Source organism: Camellia sinensis, chromosome 14 (genome assembly GCF_055761805.1).
Source record: "Camellia sinensis isolate YWXY chromosome 14, ASM5576180v1, whole genome shotgun sequence".
Classification (NCBI taxonomy): domain Eukaryota; kingdom Viridiplantae; phylum Streptophyta; class Magnoliopsida; order Ericales; family Theaceae; genus Camellia; species Camellia sinensis.
In genome coordinates this window covers 3,369,174-3,389,054 of record NC_138974.1, presented here as the reverse complement: position 1 = coordinate 3,389,054, position 19,881 = coordinate 3,369,174, and the positions used below count along the sequence as shown (strand labels likewise).

The 19,881-nt window shown below is 39.4% G+C and overlaps 1 protein-coding gene across 6 annotated transcripts in view; it reads right to left on the bottom strand.

The window, feature by feature from the left end:
- Nucleotides 1-19,158, bottom strand: part of LOC114265161 (uncharacterized) — a 63,129-nt gene extending 43,971 nt beyond the window's left edge. For 5 of the 6 annotated variants that reach the window (XM_082904421.1, XM_082904419.1, XM_082904420.1 and 2 more), the window contains exons 1-7: nt 18,802-19,158; nt 18,511-18,541; nt 18,244-18,257; nt 18,098-18,148; nt 14,525-14,594; nt 2,954-3,020; nt 2,769-2,836 (exon numbers count right to left, since the gene is read on the bottom strand). In XM_082904421.1, the coding sequence (XP_082760547.1) occupies nt 2,769-2,836; nt 2,954-3,020; nt 14,525-14,594; nt 18,098-18,148; nt 18,244-18,257; nt 18,511-18,541; nt 18,802-19,047 (547 nt within the window). In that variant the 5' untranslated portion in view covers nt 19,048-19,158. The remainder of the gene's footprint in view (nt 1-2,768; nt 2,837-2,953; nt 3,021-14,524; nt 14,595-18,097; nt 18,149-18,243; nt 18,258-18,510; nt 18,542-18,801) is intronic. The other variant, XM_082904424.1, reaches the window with a different exon arrangement.
- Between the last annotated feature and the right edge of the window lie 723 nt (nt 19,159-19,881).

Sequence of the window (19,881 nt, the reverse complement as noted above, 5' to 3'; positions counted from 1 at the left end):
TTTTTTTTTATTATAAAAAAAAAAAAAAAAAAAAAAAAAAACATACACACCTATTTTTCTTATCCCCCATCCACAAATTTTTTTTTTTTCTCTTTTTTCTTTATCCATTGTTTTATTTTCTTTTATTTTTCTTATTACACAAAACAACATTCACAAAATCACACCAACCACATTCCACCACCTTGTCATTTTATTCATATCAGGGGCTCAACCCCGATCACAATTTTACATCACCAAAAAAAAAAAAAAAAAAAAAAAAAAAACAAAAACAAAAAACACCAACAACAGCAACACATCAACCACATCCACAGGCAGGATTTTCTTCTCTACTCTGCCGCAGGTCTCTTCTTCTTGCCTCCGTCCTGGACGGCCCTTGACGGTGCTACCTCCGTGTTTTCCACACCGCCGAGCAAGTTCACTCCACCATACTCCTCCACTGCAGCATATGGCGGCCCTCCAAATCGGAACATCACGGTGGCCTTCCGCTTCAGCTCCTTGTTTTCTGCCCTTAGCACGCTTATCTCTGCTCGCGCATCCTTATACATGCGTTGGAGCAGAGCCAGCTGGGAGTTTAAATGCTGCACCTCATTTGTCCTACTCTGCAGCCGGTTCGACAAATTTGTGACCGCCGTCATGCTTTCCACACATGCCTTCAGTGTATATTGATTGGCTTCAACATTTGACTGCCCTGCCATTCTTTGCTCCACAGCCCGCATCGGAAAGTTCAACGGAGCAAACTCCGGGGCGCTTGGTTGAGTTTCCAGTGCCACCGCACCAGTTCTCTCTCTCGTTGACTCGTTGAGGTCGGGAAAGAGGGTGAGCAGCCCGCGGGCAGACGATGAAGCCATTTTCTAGGCACCAGAGTGTTACACAGTATCTCTCTCAGAACTCTCTCTCAGACAACAGAGTGTTACAGAATCTCTCTCCAAAATCTCTCTCAGAATTTCTCTCGCAGGTTTTTTGCCTCAGCCTCAGCCTCTGTCTTATAGCCGAGGCAGCCACGCGCATCGCGCGCCTCTTACCACCAGCCGACAAACGGGCACGCAAGCCAAGGCGCCCACGTGCCTCGCCATCATGTCCGGCACACCTTTTGATGAATTGGGCACGCCTTTTGATGGCACGCCTTTTTATGGATTGGGCACGCTTTTTGATGGCACGCCTTTTTAAAAAATTGAGCGCACCTTTTGAGGATGCGATTTTTTATGGGTCCGACAAGACTCTGTAAACTGTCCCGACATAGATTCCGGTTAGTTTCTACAAGGGTCCGACAAGACTCTGTAAACTGTCCCGACATTGATTCCGGTTAGTTTCTACAAGGGTCCAGCAAGACTCCGTAAACTGTCACAACATTGTCTTCTACAACGGTCCGACATGACCCCATAAACTGTCTTCTACAACGGTCCGACATGACCCCATAAACTGTCTTCTACAAACGGTCCGACATGACCCCATAAACTGTTTTTTCTACAACGGTCCGACATGACCCCATAAACTGTTTTTCTACAACGGTCCGACATGACCCCATAAACTGTCTTCTACAACGGTCCGACATGACCCCATAAACTGTCTTCTACAGCGGTCTGACACCGCCATCCAGTGTCCTCTACACCATTATGACACCACCATACCGTGTCCTCTACAACGTTATGACACCCCCATACAGTGTCCTCTACAACGTTATGACACCCCCATACAGTGTCCTCTACAACGTTATGACACCACCATTCAGTGTCTTCACCAACGGTCTGACACGACCATACAGTGTCTCCTATCCTTTTTTATTTTTATGTATTTTTCTTGTTTTGTTACTCTCTCCAAACTCAAGTTGGTTAGTTTCTCTCCTCCTTGAGTTTGCGGGGGGCTGTTAGAATTTCCCATCTTTACCTTCACCTACTCCACTACACACTCCACTTCACCTACCTCCACTTCACCACACACTCCACTTCACCTAACCCAACCTAACCCACTATCACCTCCACTACACCTACTACCACATTTTCTTCTATATATAGATTGTATAGGAATTGTAATTAATCAATCTTGTAATACATCAGATATCAATCAATAATATATCATTTTTAACAAACTTCATGATTAAATTCATTTTAATTTAGGGGTTGTTTGGGAAGTGCTAGATTAGTATACTTTTTGACTTTTTATGAAAAACGTGAAATATGGGTCGGGTTTAAAGTGATGTGGTGAAGAGGTGATCTGACTTAAATAAGATGACTGTGACCTAAATAGGATAATGTGCTAAACTAGCAGTTTAGCACATGCCAAACAACCACTTAATCAAATTTACTTTTATCCTTAAGCATTGCTTGTTAAGATAACAAGGCCCATCTTTTGGCACAGGCACATTAATAGAAGAAAAATTGCAGCCAATTAAAGATGTCTTGTTGCAAACAATAAGTTCAAAATGCAAAAACTGAAATGCATGCAACACAAGGCCGAATGCTAAGGGGGTGTTTGGTTTGTGTTTGTAGAGTAGTTTTTGAGATAAAAAGTACGAAAACTTGTTTGTTTGCCTTTTTTCAAAAATGGTTTTGGAAAATTGTTTTGGGGAGAGAGTATTAAAAAAAGTGATTGATTTGATGTTTATGAGAGAGAGAGAGAGTGATTTTGGAAATTAGGTAACCAAACAAAATTTTGAGATTTTTTTTGAAAAAATTTGTTTGGTTTGATTACTCTTGAAAATTTGTTTGTAAAGAATTTTTCCCAAAAATTTTTCTGAAAAACAAACCAAACAAGGCTTAAATGTCTGCAACCTTTTAGATACACAGCAGCTTCACCAAACAAGTCCTTGGGCACATCCAACTGATCATATGTTTTAGGCCTGACAAAATTTGCAAACAAAAAACACAGGGAGTGAATTTTCTGAGTACGTGTGTGTGTATCTTTGACTATAAGAAAATGGAACAGGAAAAAAGAAGAAGAAAAAAACAGAACTTACTCCGCTAGCACCACAAAGTTATCCTCAGTATACAAGTATGTATAGGGCTTTTCTTCAACAAATACTTCTGCACCACATCAAACGAGATTAAAATAACACAAAGAAGTGCCAAACACAATAAATATCAAGCTACATACCACATAACCTGATATCCATGAATTTGAATAATAGTATCATCAAAAATATATATTGAGCTCAAAGTAGAAGATAACTGCTAGAACTAACAAATGAAACACATAATAGAAGAGGTTTGAAGTGCGTTTCTTAGGCTGTTAGCTTCCCAGCCCAGTGTTTTTAAAGGCTCAAGGCGCACTAAGGCGCTGAAGGTCTCTCGGGGCCTAGGCGCAAGGCGCAAGGCGAGGCGCGAGCTTTATTGAAATAAGGCGCACAGTCTTCGTAAAAAATAGAAAAATTAATATAGAGTGTTTTTAAACAATTTCAGTATAATGTTTAAATTAAATAACAATTTTAGTATAATTATTTAATTCATACATACATAAATAAAAAAAATAGATACATAAATTAATTAATTATTATGATTATTACATACATAAATAAATTAATTAATTAATTCATACATACATAAATAAAAAAATAATTAATTCATAAATAAAAATTATTATGATTATATGATTATACAATTAATTCAAAAAATAAAAATAATTAAAGGCGTGCCCAATCCATAAAAAGGTGTGCCCAATCTTTCAAAAGGCGTGCCATCAAAAGGCGTGCCCAATCTTTCAAAAGGCGTGCCCAATCTTTCAAAAGGCGTGCCATCAAAAGGCGTGCCCAATCTTTCAAAAGGCGTGCCCAATCTTTCAAAAGGCGTGTCGTCTGGCGTCAAGTATCTGCGTTGGCTATTTAACCGAGGCTGAGGCAGAGGCTGCCTTGGCTAAAAAACTCTCTGTAATACGCTTCGTTTTCAGAGAGAGATAAAAAAACTCTGAAAAAACTCTGCCTTGGCTAAAAAACTCTGAAAAACGTTTCGTTTTCGGAGGGAGATACTCGGTAACACTCTGTAATACGCTGTTGCCCAGAAAATGGCCTCGTCTTCCCGTGGTCTGCTCACTCTCTTTCCCGACCTCAATGAGTCAACAAGAGAGATAACTGGTGCGGTGGCCCGTGAACCTCAACCAAACACCTCTGATTTTGCTCCGTTGAACTTTCCGATGCGGTCTGTGGAGCAAAAAATGGCAGTGCAAACGGATATTGAGGCCAATCAGTATACATTGAAGTCATGTGTGGAGACCATGACGGCGGTCACAAACTTGTCGCACTGGCTTCAGAGTAGGACAAATGAGGTGCAGCAGTTAAACGCCCAACTGGCTCTGCTCCAGCGCATGTATAAGGATGCGCGAGCAGAGATAAGTGTGCTAAAGACGGAAAATAAGGAGCTGAAACGGAAGGCTACCGTGATGTTTCGATTTGGAGGTCCGCCATATGCTGCAGTGGAGGAGCAGGGGGGAGTGAATGTGCTTGGTGGATTAGGAAGCACAGAGGCAGCACCGTCAAGGACCGCCCAGGACAGAGGCAAAAAGAAGAGACCGGCGGCAGAGTAGGTCGGTGGGTGACCGTCGGCAGAAAAGAAAACAAATCAGTTGTGGTGGTGATGGTGATCTTGTGTGGTTTTTTTTTGTTTTTTTTTTTTGTTTTCTTTTGTTTTTTTTGTGTGGTTGTGGTGTAAAATGTGGATCGGGGTGAATCCCGGAGATAAATAAATTATGGTTTGTTGTGCAAATTGGAAAATGGTTTGGGTTTTTTTTTTTATGTGGATCATTAATTTTTTTTATAAATATTTTTATTTTGAAACATATATATAATTTATTTTAAAACATATATATAATTTATAAAGGTATATATATAATATATAAATAAAAACATATCATATATATAAATATAATTTATAAAAACATAAATAAAAATATATAATAAAAATAAAAAATAAAAAATAAAAAGTTATAATAATATAATATAAATTATAATTTATACTATACATATATCTATATATATATATAGAAACAGAGTCGAAGAGAGAGAGAGAAAAGAGAGAAACAGGCAAAGTGAGAGAGAGAGAAGGCGAAGGCGAAGGTCGATCGAAGCTCGTCGGAGCTCGTCGAAGGTTGATCGAAGCTCGTCGGAGGTCGATCGAAGGTCGAAGGTTGTCAATCGACTGTCGAAGCTTCAAACTCGACTGGTTAGGGCAAACTCGACTGGTCGGAGCTTCAAACCCAGTACTCCTCTCTTCTCTCTTTCTTCTCTCCTGTGTCCCTTGCCGTGTCCCATACCTGCACAAAAAAAACAAAGGGACACGCCGAATGGGTATCCACTCAGAAAGCCGAGGCGCACAAGGCGCTCGCCTTGCACTTCGTAATAAGGCGATCGCCTCATCGCCTAGGCAGCGCTTCACCTATGTCGCCTCGCCTCACCATGCCTGAGGCGCAAAGCTGCGCCTTGCCTCGCCTTGAGCTTAGGCGTGCGCCTAAGCGCGCTTTTTAAAACACTGTCCCAGCCTAGAGGTTTTGGAGTTAAATGGATATGATTTGATCATCAGCAAAACCTAATGTCTGGCTGCATGCTAGACTTTGAATCACTAGACATGCTGCCTTGTTTCTTGGTAGTGAGAAAGCAAACAGCAAGCACAAAAGATCCTTTAACAAACAAGGTAATCCCACCAACTTGCGTTATCTCAGCTGATCAAATAATAACAAAGAGAGCGCTTGGATGGCCAACAAAATTAATTCAACCCACTTAAGGGTATTGAATGAGTAGAATTTGAAAGTCATTCGCTTTGCATTAGTCCCCCAAAGTGCCCAATTTCGCATAATTAATACAGCTCAATAGAAACCAAGACACATAATATTGTTAGCATATTATATTAAGTGATAGCATTTTATATTCGCCGAAAGGCACACTAGGGTCTGTCTGTAATCACTGTAATCAGCACTCAGGGATAGCACTCAGGGATCATCTTGTAAATTGCATTTCTTGTAAACCCTAATCTTCTTTTATAAATAGGGGGTGATATTCTATCATTCCCCAAGCTGGTTACCCAAGCTTCATGGTATCAGAACAGAGCTCTAGGGTTAGGGTTCAAAACCGTACCTAGTTGGATCATCTGCTTCGTCGATCTTCAGCCACCGTCTTCATCAGCCGCTTCGTCTTCATCAGCCGATTGGATCATCTGCTTCGTCTTCGTTGATCTCCTGCTTCGCCGATCTCCTCAGGTCCTCAGCTCGTCTTCGTCTCCTCAGCTCTGTCGTCTTCGTCACTCGTCGCCCTCTTCGTCTCCGTCAGCTCTGTCGTCTCCGTCACTCGTCGTCCCTCGTCGTCCCTCGTCGTCCTCACTGTGGTATACTCTCCGACTCTAGTCTATCTATCAATATATAGATATATATATATAAATAGCCTGATATATATATATATATATAAATAGCCTGATATATATATATTTATATATAAATATATGTATATATCCTGATATCTACATAAATTAATCAAAAAAAAAAAAAAAAACAAAAAAACAAAAAAAACAAAAAAAAAAAAAAAAAAAAAAAAAAAAATGGTTTCTTAATTTTGTTATATCTTTATAGTGGTCATTGTGCCTGTTATATCACTACCACCTTCCAGGTTTGTGATTACCCCTAGTTGTGTTGCGGGTTCGGTAGTATTGTATCCATGACAGACTCCACCAGTGTGTCTCCTTCTTCTCAAACACCAAAGAGTGAGAGTCCCATTCTACCTACTGCCATGATTGAGAATCCCAACCCTAGTCTGAAAATCACCACCTCTCTATTTAATGGTCAGAACTACCTAGCATGGTCCCAAAGTTTGACTATGTTTTTGAAGAGCAGAGGGAAGATGGGATATGTTGATGGCAGGATACAGGCCCCTAGTACCACTGACTCAAGTTATGAACAATGGGAGATTACCAACTCTTTAATTATGAGTTGGCTTATCCATTCGATGGTTCCAGAACTTGGTGAGGGCTACTTGTCTATGGAGACTGCCCAGGATGTTTGGGAGGCTGTGGCTGTTACCTATTCCCGCAAAGGGAATTTTTCACAGGCATTTGAGTTGCGCCGCTCTATTGAGAGCACACTTCAGGGGGAGCAAACTGTTCTTCAGTACTTCACTTTCCTCACCAACGGCTGGAAACGCCTTGATCACCTGGAAGACTATAAGCCCGTTTGCCCTACTGATTCTATCGGGTACAAAAAGTTCATCGCACGGGAACGGGTCTTTAAATTTTTGGCCGGCCTAAATGTGGAGTATGATCCAGTTAGGGGTCGGGTTCTGAGTATGGATACTCTTCCTTCACTTCAGGAGGCATTTTCCTATGTACAAAATGAGGAGAGTCGCCGGTCTGCTATGATGTCCCCTGTCTCTACTGACCGTTCCGCATTACTGTCTACTCCTCGAGATGGCCTCAGCCTGCCTCATCCGTCTGCTGCTAAGGAGTCTGTATTTTGTGATTATTGCAAGAAGCCGCGGCATACTCGTGAGACGTGTTGGAAGCTTCATGGGACTCCCTCCGGGGGTCGCAGTGATAGGTCTGGTTCTCGAGGAGGTCGGTCAGGTCCATCTAGGGGACGTGGTTCCTATTCCCGGGCTCATCAGTCTAGTGCCGTTGATACCCTTGATACTACTTCTACTTCTGTTACCCCAGCTTCTGATACTGAGCTGGAGGATGCTTTGCGCCAATTGTTGGACCGCCGATCTTCTACTGCTCTCAGTACCGCTTCCTCGTCCTTTACCCGCTCAGGTAACTTAGCATCTTCTCCTTGTGCTTTTCTGTGTCATACATCTTTGCCTTGGATTATTGATTCTGGTGCCTCAGATCATATGTCTGGCTCCGCTGATCTTTTCTCTGTCTATAAGCCCTCTTCAGGTCAGGACAAAGTTAGGATTGCCGATGGAACTGTTTCTTCCATTTCTGGCAAAGGTTTAGTCCAAGTCACTCCTACCATACATCTATCTTCTGTTCTCCATGTCCCCAAGTTTTCTGTTAATCTATTATCCTTAAGTCGTCTTACCCAGGATTTGAATTGTCGTGTGACGTTTTTTCCTGATCATTGTCTTTTTCAGGACCTTGTCACGGGGAGGACGATTGGCAGTGGTAGTGCAGCAAATGGTCTCTACTTCCTAGATCAACCGGACAAACTTGCTTATTCTTCCACCACGTCTTCTACTACCCCCGCTGATGTATGGCTGTGGCATCGGCGTCTTGGGCATCCCTCCTTTCATTTACTTAAGCATTTATTTCCTTCTAGTTTCGCAAATCATCATGTGTCTGACTTTCTTTGTGAGTCTTGTCAACTTGGAAAACAACATAGAGCTTCTTTTGCTCCCAGTTTGAATAAAAGTTTTGTTCCTTTTTCATTAATACATTCTGATGTTTGGGGTCCCTCTCGTGTTCTGTCTGTGAAAGGTCATCGCTGGTTTGTTACATTTATTGATGATTTTTCTCGTGCTACTTGGGTGTATCTCATGAAAGATAAAAGTGAGGTTTTCTCTGTGTTTCGCACTTTTCATAAGATGATTTGTACTCAGTTTGGGGCCACTATCAAAATCTTTCGTTCTGATAATGGCGGGGAATACATCGATTCTGGGTTAGGACAATATTTCTCTACTCATGGCATTATCCATCAGACCTCTTGCACAAATACCCCTCAACAGAATGGGGTGGCCGAACGCAAAAATCGGCATCTTCTTGACATGGCTCGGTGCATGTGTTTTTTTATGCATGTGCCTCGACCCTATTGGGGCGACGCTGTTCTCACCGCTGCCCATCTTATTAATCGTCTCCCTACCCAGGTCTTGGCCAAACAGGCTCCGCTTCACGTCCTCCTCGGTTCTCAGTCCTTGTTTTCTATTCCTCCTAAAATATTTGGTTGTGTCTGTTTTGTCCACAATCACTCTCCCTCTCGTGGTAAGTTGGACCCTCGCTCCCTCAAGTGTGTTTTCCTTGGTTACTCTCCTACTCAAAAGGGGTATAAATGTTACCACCCTTCGTCTCGTAAGTGGTTTGTGTCCATGGATGTCACTTTCTTTGAATCCCAGTCCTATTTCTTGTCCTCTCCGGTGTCACCGTCCTCATTTCCGGGGGAGCCTTGGTGTGAAGTGAGTCCTGTGCCTCCTATGGTGGAACCAGTTGTTCTTGCACCACCCTCTACTACTGTGCTTCCTATGGTGGAACCAGTTGTTCTTGAACCCCCCTCTTCTACTAGGACTATAGAACCCACTGTCACCAAGAATACGGACGGGCATGTTTATGTCCGGGACATAGACAGAAAACAAGTTAACTGGATACACGGGACCGTTTCTGCTACCCCACTGCCATCGCCTGCTTCTGATGAGAGTCGAGGTAATTTTGAATCTCTCGAGTCCATTGATCTTGATGTTCCTATTGCCAAGAGGAAGGGTGTGAGATCTTGTACTCAACATCCTATCTCACAGTTTGTATCATACTCTCATTTGTCATCCTCATATAGAGCGTTTGTGTCCAATATTTCCTCTGTTAGCATTCCTAACCATTTTCAGGATGCTCTTGCTACCTCTGAATGGAAACTAGCCATGATTGAGGAAATGAAAGCACTTAGGAAGAATGGCACTTGGGAATTGACTGAGTTACCTCCGGGCAAACGACCTGTGGGATGTAAATGGGTATATACTGTGAAACACAAAGCAGATGGGTCTATTGAGCGTTACAAGGCAAGACTTGTGGCAAAAGGGTTTACTCAGACATATGGCATTGATTATCAGGAGACCTTCGCACCCGTGGCTAAAATGAATTCAGTCAGAATACTTCTCTCTCTAGCAGCTAATCTAGATTGGCCGCTTTATCAGTTTGATGTCAAGAATGCTTTTCTCCATGGTGACCTCGAAGAAGAAGTATATATGGACATTCCTCCGGGTTTTGAGGATCATCAAACAGAAGGCAAAGTATGCAAACTTCGGAAGTCATTATATGGTCTCAAACAGTCTCCAAGGGCTTGGTTTGAGAGATTCACTCAGGCTATGATTAAATATGGCTTCAAACAAAGTCAGGCAGATCACACATTGTTTGTGAAACATTCCTCACACGGTAAGACTACAGCACTTATTGTTTATGTAGATGACATAGTTCTTACAGGCAATGATAGTGGGGAAATACCTCTGTTGAAGAAATATTTAGCTAAAGAGTTTGAAATCAAAGACTTGGGCAGCTTGAAGTATTTTCTGGGCATTGAAGTTGCTCGCTCTAAGGATGGGATATTTATTTCACAGAGAAAATATGTGCTTGACCTGTTGAAGGAAACTGGGATGCTTGGTTGCAAGGCATGTGCCACCCCCCTGGAACCCAATCAGAAATTAGGGGATGATGAAGGAGGAGAAGTTGTGGATAAGGGGAGCTATCAACGATTAGTGGGAAAGCTCATTTACCTCTCTCACTCCCGTCCTGATATTGCTGTTGCTGTCAGTATAGTTAGTCAGTTTATGCATGCTCCTCATCAGATTCACCTTGAGGCTGTCATGAGAATCTTGAGGTATTTGAAGTCTGCTCCTGGTAAGGGTCTGTATTTTTCAAAGTATGATCATCTTCGTGTAGAAGCCTATACAGATGCTGACTGGGCTGGGTCAGTAACTGATAGGAGATCAACTTCAGGGTATTGCACATTTGTTGGCGGCAACCTAGTTACTTGGAGGAGTAAGAAACAGAATGTGGTTGCCAGGTCAAGCGCAGAAGCTGAGTTTAGAGCTATGGCACAAGGTGTGTGTGAACTTTTATGGATCAAATTATTGTTGCATGATCTAGGTATTGATCAGACGGACTCCATGCGGTTATACTGTGACAATAAGGCCGCCATCAACATCGCTCACAATCCAGTTCAACATGACAGGACAAAACATGTTGAGATTGATCGCCACTTCATTAAGGAGAAACTCACTAGTGGTATCATTTGTACTCCCTTTGTCCAGTCAGGTGAACAACTTGCTGACATTCTCACCAAGGGAATTGGGAATAAACCATTTCATGACATCGTAGGCAAGCTGGGCATGATAGATATCTTCGCACCAGCTTGAGGGGGAGTGTTAGCATATTATATTAAGTGATAGCATTTTATATTCGCCGAAAGGCACACTAGGGTCTGTCTGTAATCACTGTAATCAGCACTCAGGGATAGCACTCAGGGATCATCTTGTAAATTGCATTTCTTGTAAACCCTAATCTTCTTTTATAAATAGGGGGTGATATTCTATCATTCCCCAAGCTGGTTACCCAAGCTTCAAATATTACTAAGCAATGAAAATTTTATAAATTTTAAATATATAGACCATCTCCAGGTTGAATGTTCTAAATGCATAACAACTAACAGTCCATCGCTAAGTGGGTAATTAAAGATTATATAGATTTAGCCAATTCAAATATCATAATCAATTGAAATCCATTTGCACTGGGAACAATGCCTGGTGCAGTACCAAAAGCTTTAAGTTACCAAGTGCAAGAGTACAGGTTAGAAACTAAAAGTAGGTTTTATGCAAATAATGCCAAAGATTAGTGGGACCAACACCAAGTAAAGATGTAGAGACCCTGACTTTTGTAATTATCTTTGAAGCCCTAATTTTAAGATTTATTTCAATGAAGACCCTGAGTTATCGAGTAGATGTGCTTTAAACCCTAATCGATCCCGGTGTTTTAGTTATCACTTTTAAACCCTAAATAATTATTATTAAAACCCTAGGGTCTTATTTTGTTACTTAAAAACCCTAACTTCCAGTTAATGTTAAACACGCCCGGTCCTTCGTTTTTTTTTTTTGGTTATTTGATCCATCGGGACCGAAATTAATTCTTTTAGTCATTTTCTCATTAAAATATATCAAATATAATTTATTACTTTTCATAATTTGGAATCTAGCCCCTTTTATTTTTATTTCATTTTCAACCCTAGTTATATAAAATAATATAATTAGTGTACTTTTCTTCCATTTTTATATTGTTATTTGTACAAGATATATGATATATACACAAAAATATATATATTTTTGTATGAAAGTCAAGACATGGCCATTGATGGGGTTGATGTATTGATGTATTGATGTAAAGCATAAGAAGCTCAAGGAAGGCTAAATTCAAAGAAGAATTGATATTTTATAGAATTTTTAGAGCTTTGAAGCCTCTTCTGGGTTTGTGTGATGCAACCCTAACCCTAGGTGTGATGCTTATGGAATCTAGGTGTGATGCGTAGACCTATCTTCTTCTCTTCTTCTTTTACGTTTCAGTTTACTGTTCACGAGTCACTGTTTACAGCCTCAGAACAGCCCCTAAAACAGTGCCACAATCTCATTTTTTTATGCTAACCTCTTGCCCCTTTATCACCCAATACAAACCCTTCAAAACCCTATGTTCTTATTGCGATTTCAGCTATAAAACATAATCAAAATCAGCCCTAAAAGTCCAGATTTGCTGCTGCCCCAATCGTCCTGCATCACCACTGTGACACCCCAAAGAACGCCATATGCTATAATTATATTATTACCCATCTTTAAATACCCTAAGTTAAACCAGCCAATCCGCTATGTTAAATATTTAAATAAAGTAAAAAGTGAATGGCTAGGAAGCCTTGAAGAAAGAATGTTAGAGAAGAAGAAAAATACTTAGGAATACTTAGAAAAAAAAAAGTACTTAAGAATGTTAAAAAAGTACTTTATATAAGATAATTGATCATATATAATTTATCATATATAATATATATAATAAAATTTATAAATTATAATTTTTATCTTGTAAAATAAAATATTTAATTGTTATTTCTTAAAGTATCATATATAATAGTAATTTTTGTAAATTATTATTTCTTAACTTTTTAACATATAATAAATAAAATAAATCATCCAATTATTTAAAAGAAATCTAATTAAATCATATATAATAAAAAAATATAAAATAAAATATCTAATTTTTCTTTTTATTTATTTTAACATATTTTATTATTCTTTATTTGTTATATATTTTTATTTATATATAATATATATCATTTAAAAATAAAAATAATGAATTAACAATAACAAATTATTTAAAAAATATAATAAATAAATAAAATAATTAATGTATATTAAAATAAAAATATTTATAAAAAAATTAAAAAATTTGTCGTGTCCCCTGCCATGTCCGTGTCCCCATTTTTTAGAAGTTGCCTTGTCCCGTGTCCGTGTCCGTGCTTCATAGCTTGCACCTTGTAATCCATGAAATGCTCATCATTATATAATGTTTTTGCCTTGTTCAAGTTATAGATATGAACAAGTTATGTTAAATGTTATATTTCTAAAGGCTCATGGATGTTCATTCATTTACCGCCTTACTTTATTACTATTCACTGGGCAATGCCTCACCCCTCTCCCTTATATATATATATATATATATGTAGGTGACGAAGAGTTCAAGTATGAAAGGAAGTTAAATTAGAAGCCAGACTTGTGTGCTTGTGTTGATTTGTAAAGTTTTGACACGTGTTGTATTTTATTTTATCATTTATGTAATAAGGTAACATAATGAAATTAAAAAGAATGTATACTTTTATTTCATATTGTTATACACTGCTCTGAATGGATGTTGCAAACGAACTCAATATAACAGATAATGGCTTCCACACATCTATTAAAGAAATTTTGCCCCAATTATATTAAGAGTCTGTCAGACCTTTGATAGTTGAGGACTACTAGCCGATCACTACACAATCCTGTTTGGGGCGGGTTGGGGTCGTGACAACCACCCTTCTATGTTTAATGTGTAATGTCATGTGTTAGACACATGTTAGCATGTGAATGTGTATGATTTTTCAATTATGTAATTCAAACTAAATTCACTTCAAACATAAGGCCTTAACATGCATGAAACACATTTGTGGTCATTACTTGAGTCGAAAAAAATAATTAAATGAAGGCCAAAAATCCAATTACATTTTAAAATTGAAAAATAAAAACAAAGACAGAAAACAAAAAAAAAGAAAAAGAAGTAAAAACAAAGAAGAGAACAAAAAAAGAAAAAGATAGTGTGTCATGGGCCACTCAAACCTCACGATGAGCCTACTCAAGCCAACTGAGCTTAGCTGGGTTGACAACATCCTCGTCCTTAAGCTTCCTTTTCCTTCTTTTTCTTTTTCTCCTTTTTGGTTCTATAGCTACCTTATTGCACACATTAGACCATACTATTAATCTCTTATTTGAGCTTCTTAATATCTACTCCACTAAATCCTAAAATTTCAAATTTATCTATGAATATTTGAGATGTTTGTAATAGAGTTTTTGTTTTCACTTCTTTCCTGTAGCATTTAACATACAAAATAAATTTTCTATTATACGTCTCTCTTTCTCTCTCTCACCTATTGCCCTCCGAATGAGGTTTGATTTTTTATCATTAAACCTCATGGAAGTTTAGAAATGAGAAAGACACTTAACAAAACTCAGTTATGCAACATTCAACATGGACTATTACCCAAAACAAACACAAAAAAAAAGGATTTAAGATGCATTAACAATATAAAATATTTTCACAAATATTTGCAAAAAGACTTGAGAAGTCAATATGCATACTTTCAATAGCCTCATCTGTACGAAGCCTTTCATTTATTTTGTTCCCGCTGTCAATATCACGAAGCTCCACCTGTAGTTTTAAAGAAAACAATTATAAAATACACAATAATTTGAGCAAGATACCCGTTTAAAATGGGACATGAAAAGGTCATGATATGCTTAAGGCTTAAGAAAAATCACAAGTCCAATCAAGAAGGGACAATTGCAAAATAAATTGATCCAGTAGCTTTCATGGTAATTATATACGAGCAATCTACTTGCCAAAAAACATAAAGAACATAAAATCAATATAATAATAAAACAAGCCCCCCCCCCCCAAAAAAAAAAAAAATCTCTTCTTGCAAGAATGCCAATGAAATATTGTTCTTCAATTCCTCTCGCAAAAAATAAATAAATAAATAAACAAAAAATCTACACATACGCGCGCGCACACACACGCACGAGCGCACACACCCACGGGTAAATTTGATATAGAACCATTAGCCCACTAGTATGGTTAGGTTAGTACCACACAATACACTATTTTAAAGAAGTTGCAAGCAACACAAATAATAGACAAGGGATGTTCGATGATTTGATTTTTTTTTTTTTTTTTTTTTTTTTTGGGATGACAAGGAACCTTCCCAAGTCAGGGTGTCACTAGTTGCCTTTCAAGAACAACTCAGTGACCCCTTGCATGTGTGGGTGTGACCTTTAGAGTGCTCAAGAGTGCCTTTTAAAAGTACCTAAGGGAATGACCTCTAGATTCCAAGTTGACAGTTTGGAGCCTCAACGTGGCCCCAAGGTTGGCCCTAAGCAACACATGGCACCCACGTTGACATCCTCCAGCAACACACCCAAGCAGCAACAGCATGCTGCATGCACGTGTCTAGCCCATTACGTGCATGCGCCTAGCCGTCCACCCACGCCTGCTCGTATGTATGCATGCCTTGCCGGCCGCCCACGCCTACGCTAGTAGCTTGCTAGGCAGGTTTTTGGGGCTTGTTCTGAAGGGCCAAATAGAGTTTGGTCCAAGATTTTTATTGGGATTAGGCCTAGGTGTAAAGGAACCAAGTTTGATGATTTTTCTCAAATTGTGGAATTTATGAAAAATGATTGACTCCTCGGACATGGGTCATGTTTCCTCCTAGCTTGTCAATGGCTTAAAATGCTACTACAAATGGGGCATGGTTTTAACTTGCACATGGGGGTCCCATGGCTTAAAGCAAGCGGCCAAGAGGCAACACCACATATGTGGGCTATCGAATGAAGGCATCAAGCTGGACTATGAAATAATCACCTTGTACTTAGCAAGTGGGATGGTGTAACGCTACAAACAAGCTACAGATTGACATGTTGCCTTACTTGGGTGGCACGTTAGTGCAACACTACCAGCGCACAATGGCCTTAGGCAGAATCTAGCACACGTGTATGCACGAGGAATCTGCCATGGGCATGAGAGTGACCCTCGGTGACTTACATACAAGAAATGAGGCCTGCTAGACCTTGTGACTCTTTGAGGTGTTGTCAAAGACCCCGCATGCTATTTAAGCTTGTCGGCTAGGTTGAAGGCCTTCGCTAGTACATTCTTGTGTGGCTAGGCGCCTTGATAGCATGAGCACCAATTGGGCGATCACCTTGAGAAGTTTGGCACTATGAAGCGACTTAAGCTGTACCTGGTGCACTTGAGACATCAACTCTTGTAGTATCTAGGAAGACAGAGCTTCCTTCGTGGGAGTTCTTACTTGACAAAGCATTAGGCCTTAAATGGATAAACACTCGAATTGTCAGTGAAATATAACGAGCTTAAACTTGGTCGAGTTTGAGCACCACATGGACAAAAAATTGTTCCAATGTGTCTAAAAGAGTTAGTCCATGACATAGGGCCACATTGGACCCAACCCTATAGGGTAATCCCAAATATTTGCAATCACCCGCAAACCACAACTATTGATTAATTTGGTTTTGATTACACAGAAAAAAACCTAGCTATTTATTACTAGTCACTAGTTTTAACTCATGTCCTTTTTGTATCAAAAGTAATTGGTATATGTAAAGTCAAGTAAGCCTAAGTCCCACCCAATTGCTTGGGGTTAGCCACATGTTTTGTTTTCTCTGGTTTGACTTTGTTAAAAGCCATATCTTAGTACAGTGAGTATAAGAAGTTTGTTTCCATTTCTTAGTTAGGCTAGGAAGCCAACGTTTCTATAAGAGAATTTCAATTATGAGTAGGGTTGGCAATTTAAACCCGGCCCGACGGGAACCCGACCCCCCGACCCCGATTAGAACGAGTTTTCCCCGAAAATTATCCCCATAGGGCCGGGGATGGTATTAAAAATTAAATCCCTGATAATTTTCGGGCCGGGGGCGGTGATAGATACCTCAGCCCCGGCCCCGGCCCGTCCCCACCCCGAATAGCCCCCGATCAGTCCCCTATATATATATATAAATATATGTTAAGGCTTTATTATATATAGGCTTTATTATATTATTATGTTAAGGCTTTATTATATATAGGCTTTATTATATTATTATCTAATATCTATCTCTGAGATCTCATTCTCTCTCTCTCTCTCTCTCTCTCTCTCTCTCTCTCTCTCTCTTCTCCCTCTACTTTATGTGAGAGAGATGAATGAACACTTTTCACCAGATCTAAGCCGCGACGGATAAGAAGCCTAAGGACAGATCGGCAACGGAGAGTTTCTTCTACCACCAGATCTAAGCCGCGACGGAGAAAAAGCACCTTCCACCAGATCTAAGCGGCGACAGAGAAGAAGCCTAGAGACAGATCAGCGACGGAGAGTTCTTTCTAAATCCGAGCCGTGATGAACATTTCTTTGCACCACGGGTTCTCAACTATATGTATACACTGGTTCTCACCTATATCAACATCATTGATATACATATCTATATCTTCACTATGTATATATATACACTGGCCTCTCACATCTTTTGATCCGAGATAATATATAAATGCATATACATATATATATATATATATACATTTTGCTGTTGTTGATGTTGATGATGATGATACTCTAGTTGTTGTTGTTGTTGTTGATGTTGATGATGATGAGCTACAGCAGCTGCTGTTTTGTTTTTGTTATTTTTTTTTTTTTTGGTCGGGGAATATTCGGGGTCGGGGAAACCCGATCCTCGTTAGGGGGCGGGGGTGGGGATGGTGATAGGTTCTCCGTCGGGGATCGAGGCTGGGGCCGAGAAAATTTCACCATCGGGGATCGGGAACGGGGAGTGTGATCCCCGGCCCCGCCCCGCTCCGCCCCGTTGCCATTCCTAATTATGAGGTCAATTCAAATAATCATATAAGTATAACATCTACACATTTGTCTTCTAACTTAGAGCATACTCGATGTGAAATTTGTCAAAGGAGATCCTTTCAAATCCATAATTTTTTAAAACTTTGCAAACTTGACAACAACTGATTCAATTGATTTAGTAAAGAAAGGGTATAGCACATGCTTGTAAAGTATTCCCAAGAGAATACATACCAAAGCATACATTAAATGTGTATTGCAAGTCTAAATTAGATGCCGATTGGAGGTAAACTAAGCCTAAAGGAATTTGTAAACAAACCTGTATGCATGCACCCCCCCTTCCTTGCACTGTGTGCTGTGCTTTTACAACCTAGATATCCACGAATACAGGTAAATAACGAAAATTTATCCCAAAAAGAAAGGAAAAAAAACAAGAAACAAATGTGAAAATGCTAAATCAGGTACCTGATAAATTTTGCCTGAAGTATGATGACAAGTCCCGTAGATAACAAAAGTGTAAAACATTACAGTTAGTAGAAGTATATATATGAGAAAAATGAATGTGAAAATGTGTAGAAAAGGAGAGGTTCTTGGGAAATAAGTAAAAAGTTGAGCCGTGATACTAGTAGGGGGGTAATCGAAGTAAAGCCCCAGATGCCCTCCCTCGTTACCAATAATAACAATTATAAATAAATACATAAATAAAAAGTAGAAGGAAAATGAAAAGCAAACCTTTTCTTTCAATGACGTTTCCGGGTTTGACCTGTAGAGCAAATTGAGAAAATGATTAATAACACTAAACAAATCAAGAATACAGCAATCATCACATAATAAGGGTCATTGCAAATCAAATTGATATTGGATGGAACTATGAAATTCCATTCCATTCCATTCCATTCCATTCCATAAACCTCAAACACATAGAATGAGCAATTATTAATTACAAGTAACTATATCATATCACATCACATCACATCACATCACATCATTGCAAAATACAGAGAGAGAGAGAGAGAGAGAGACATCGGAGCCGCGGAACTTGGCACCGCGGAGCTGCGTGGCGGACCATGGACACTCGAGGACGGCCCCGAATGCATGATGGGGAGATTGGATCAGAGGGTGTGATTGCCGCCAAGTGGTGAGGGCTCTTGCTATCAAAGAACAAGATGAAGATGAAGATGAAGATGAAGATGAAGAAGCGAATGATGATGGTGAAGTCGCAACGATGCTGTAAAGCGCTCGGGATGCTTGTTTACTCCAGACTCGCATGTTTTTTTCTCGCGGGCGCTTCCCAAGTGTGTGTCCCAATCCCAACTCCAAGCTCTTATATATGTTTGTCTGGACCAACAGAGTTAGGAGATTGCAATCTAACAAATCGTTAATTTGGGATAAATAATTTTTGGACTATTTTATTCAAAATTATGTGAATCTCATTTTAGTTAGAAAATTATAAAGAAAAATAACTCATGTTGTCATTTTGAATTGTCTACAATGATAATACTAAATTTCAAATATATTTTATTTACTTTTTATTTTATTTAAATAGAAAAAGCATTTTTTTTACTTATAATTTTGCTAATAAAAAAAAATAGAAATAAGAGAGACTATTATATATATTTAAATAATTCAACATGTTTAAAAATAAAAAATAAAAAAGATGTGATATATTATTTTACTTTTAAGAACACTCCAGCGATAAAATCCAATTTTGGATTTCCTTAACCCAAAGGTCCAAGCTCTTAAATAGTATGTCATAAAGACATCATTCTGTGAAATAACCATATTATTCTCAAAATTCACGCATTTATTTATTTGGATCACTCTCTTATCTGTTCAATTTATATTTCTCAAAACCTATTTTCTCTCTCTCTCTCTCTCTCTCTCTCTCTCTCTCTCTCTCTCTCTCTCTCTCTCTTTCTCTCTCTTCATCATTGGTTTAGGGTTTCCGATCGCAGTGGTTTTGCGGCCATCCAAGCGTCGAAAACCGCCTCCTCCTCCACCGGTCCTCCATGGCCCTCACTGTCTTCATCGCCCTCTTCTTTATGGACTTCTCCATTTACATTTGTCGCTTCTCCGAAAACTCCTCCGCCGATCTCCACCGCC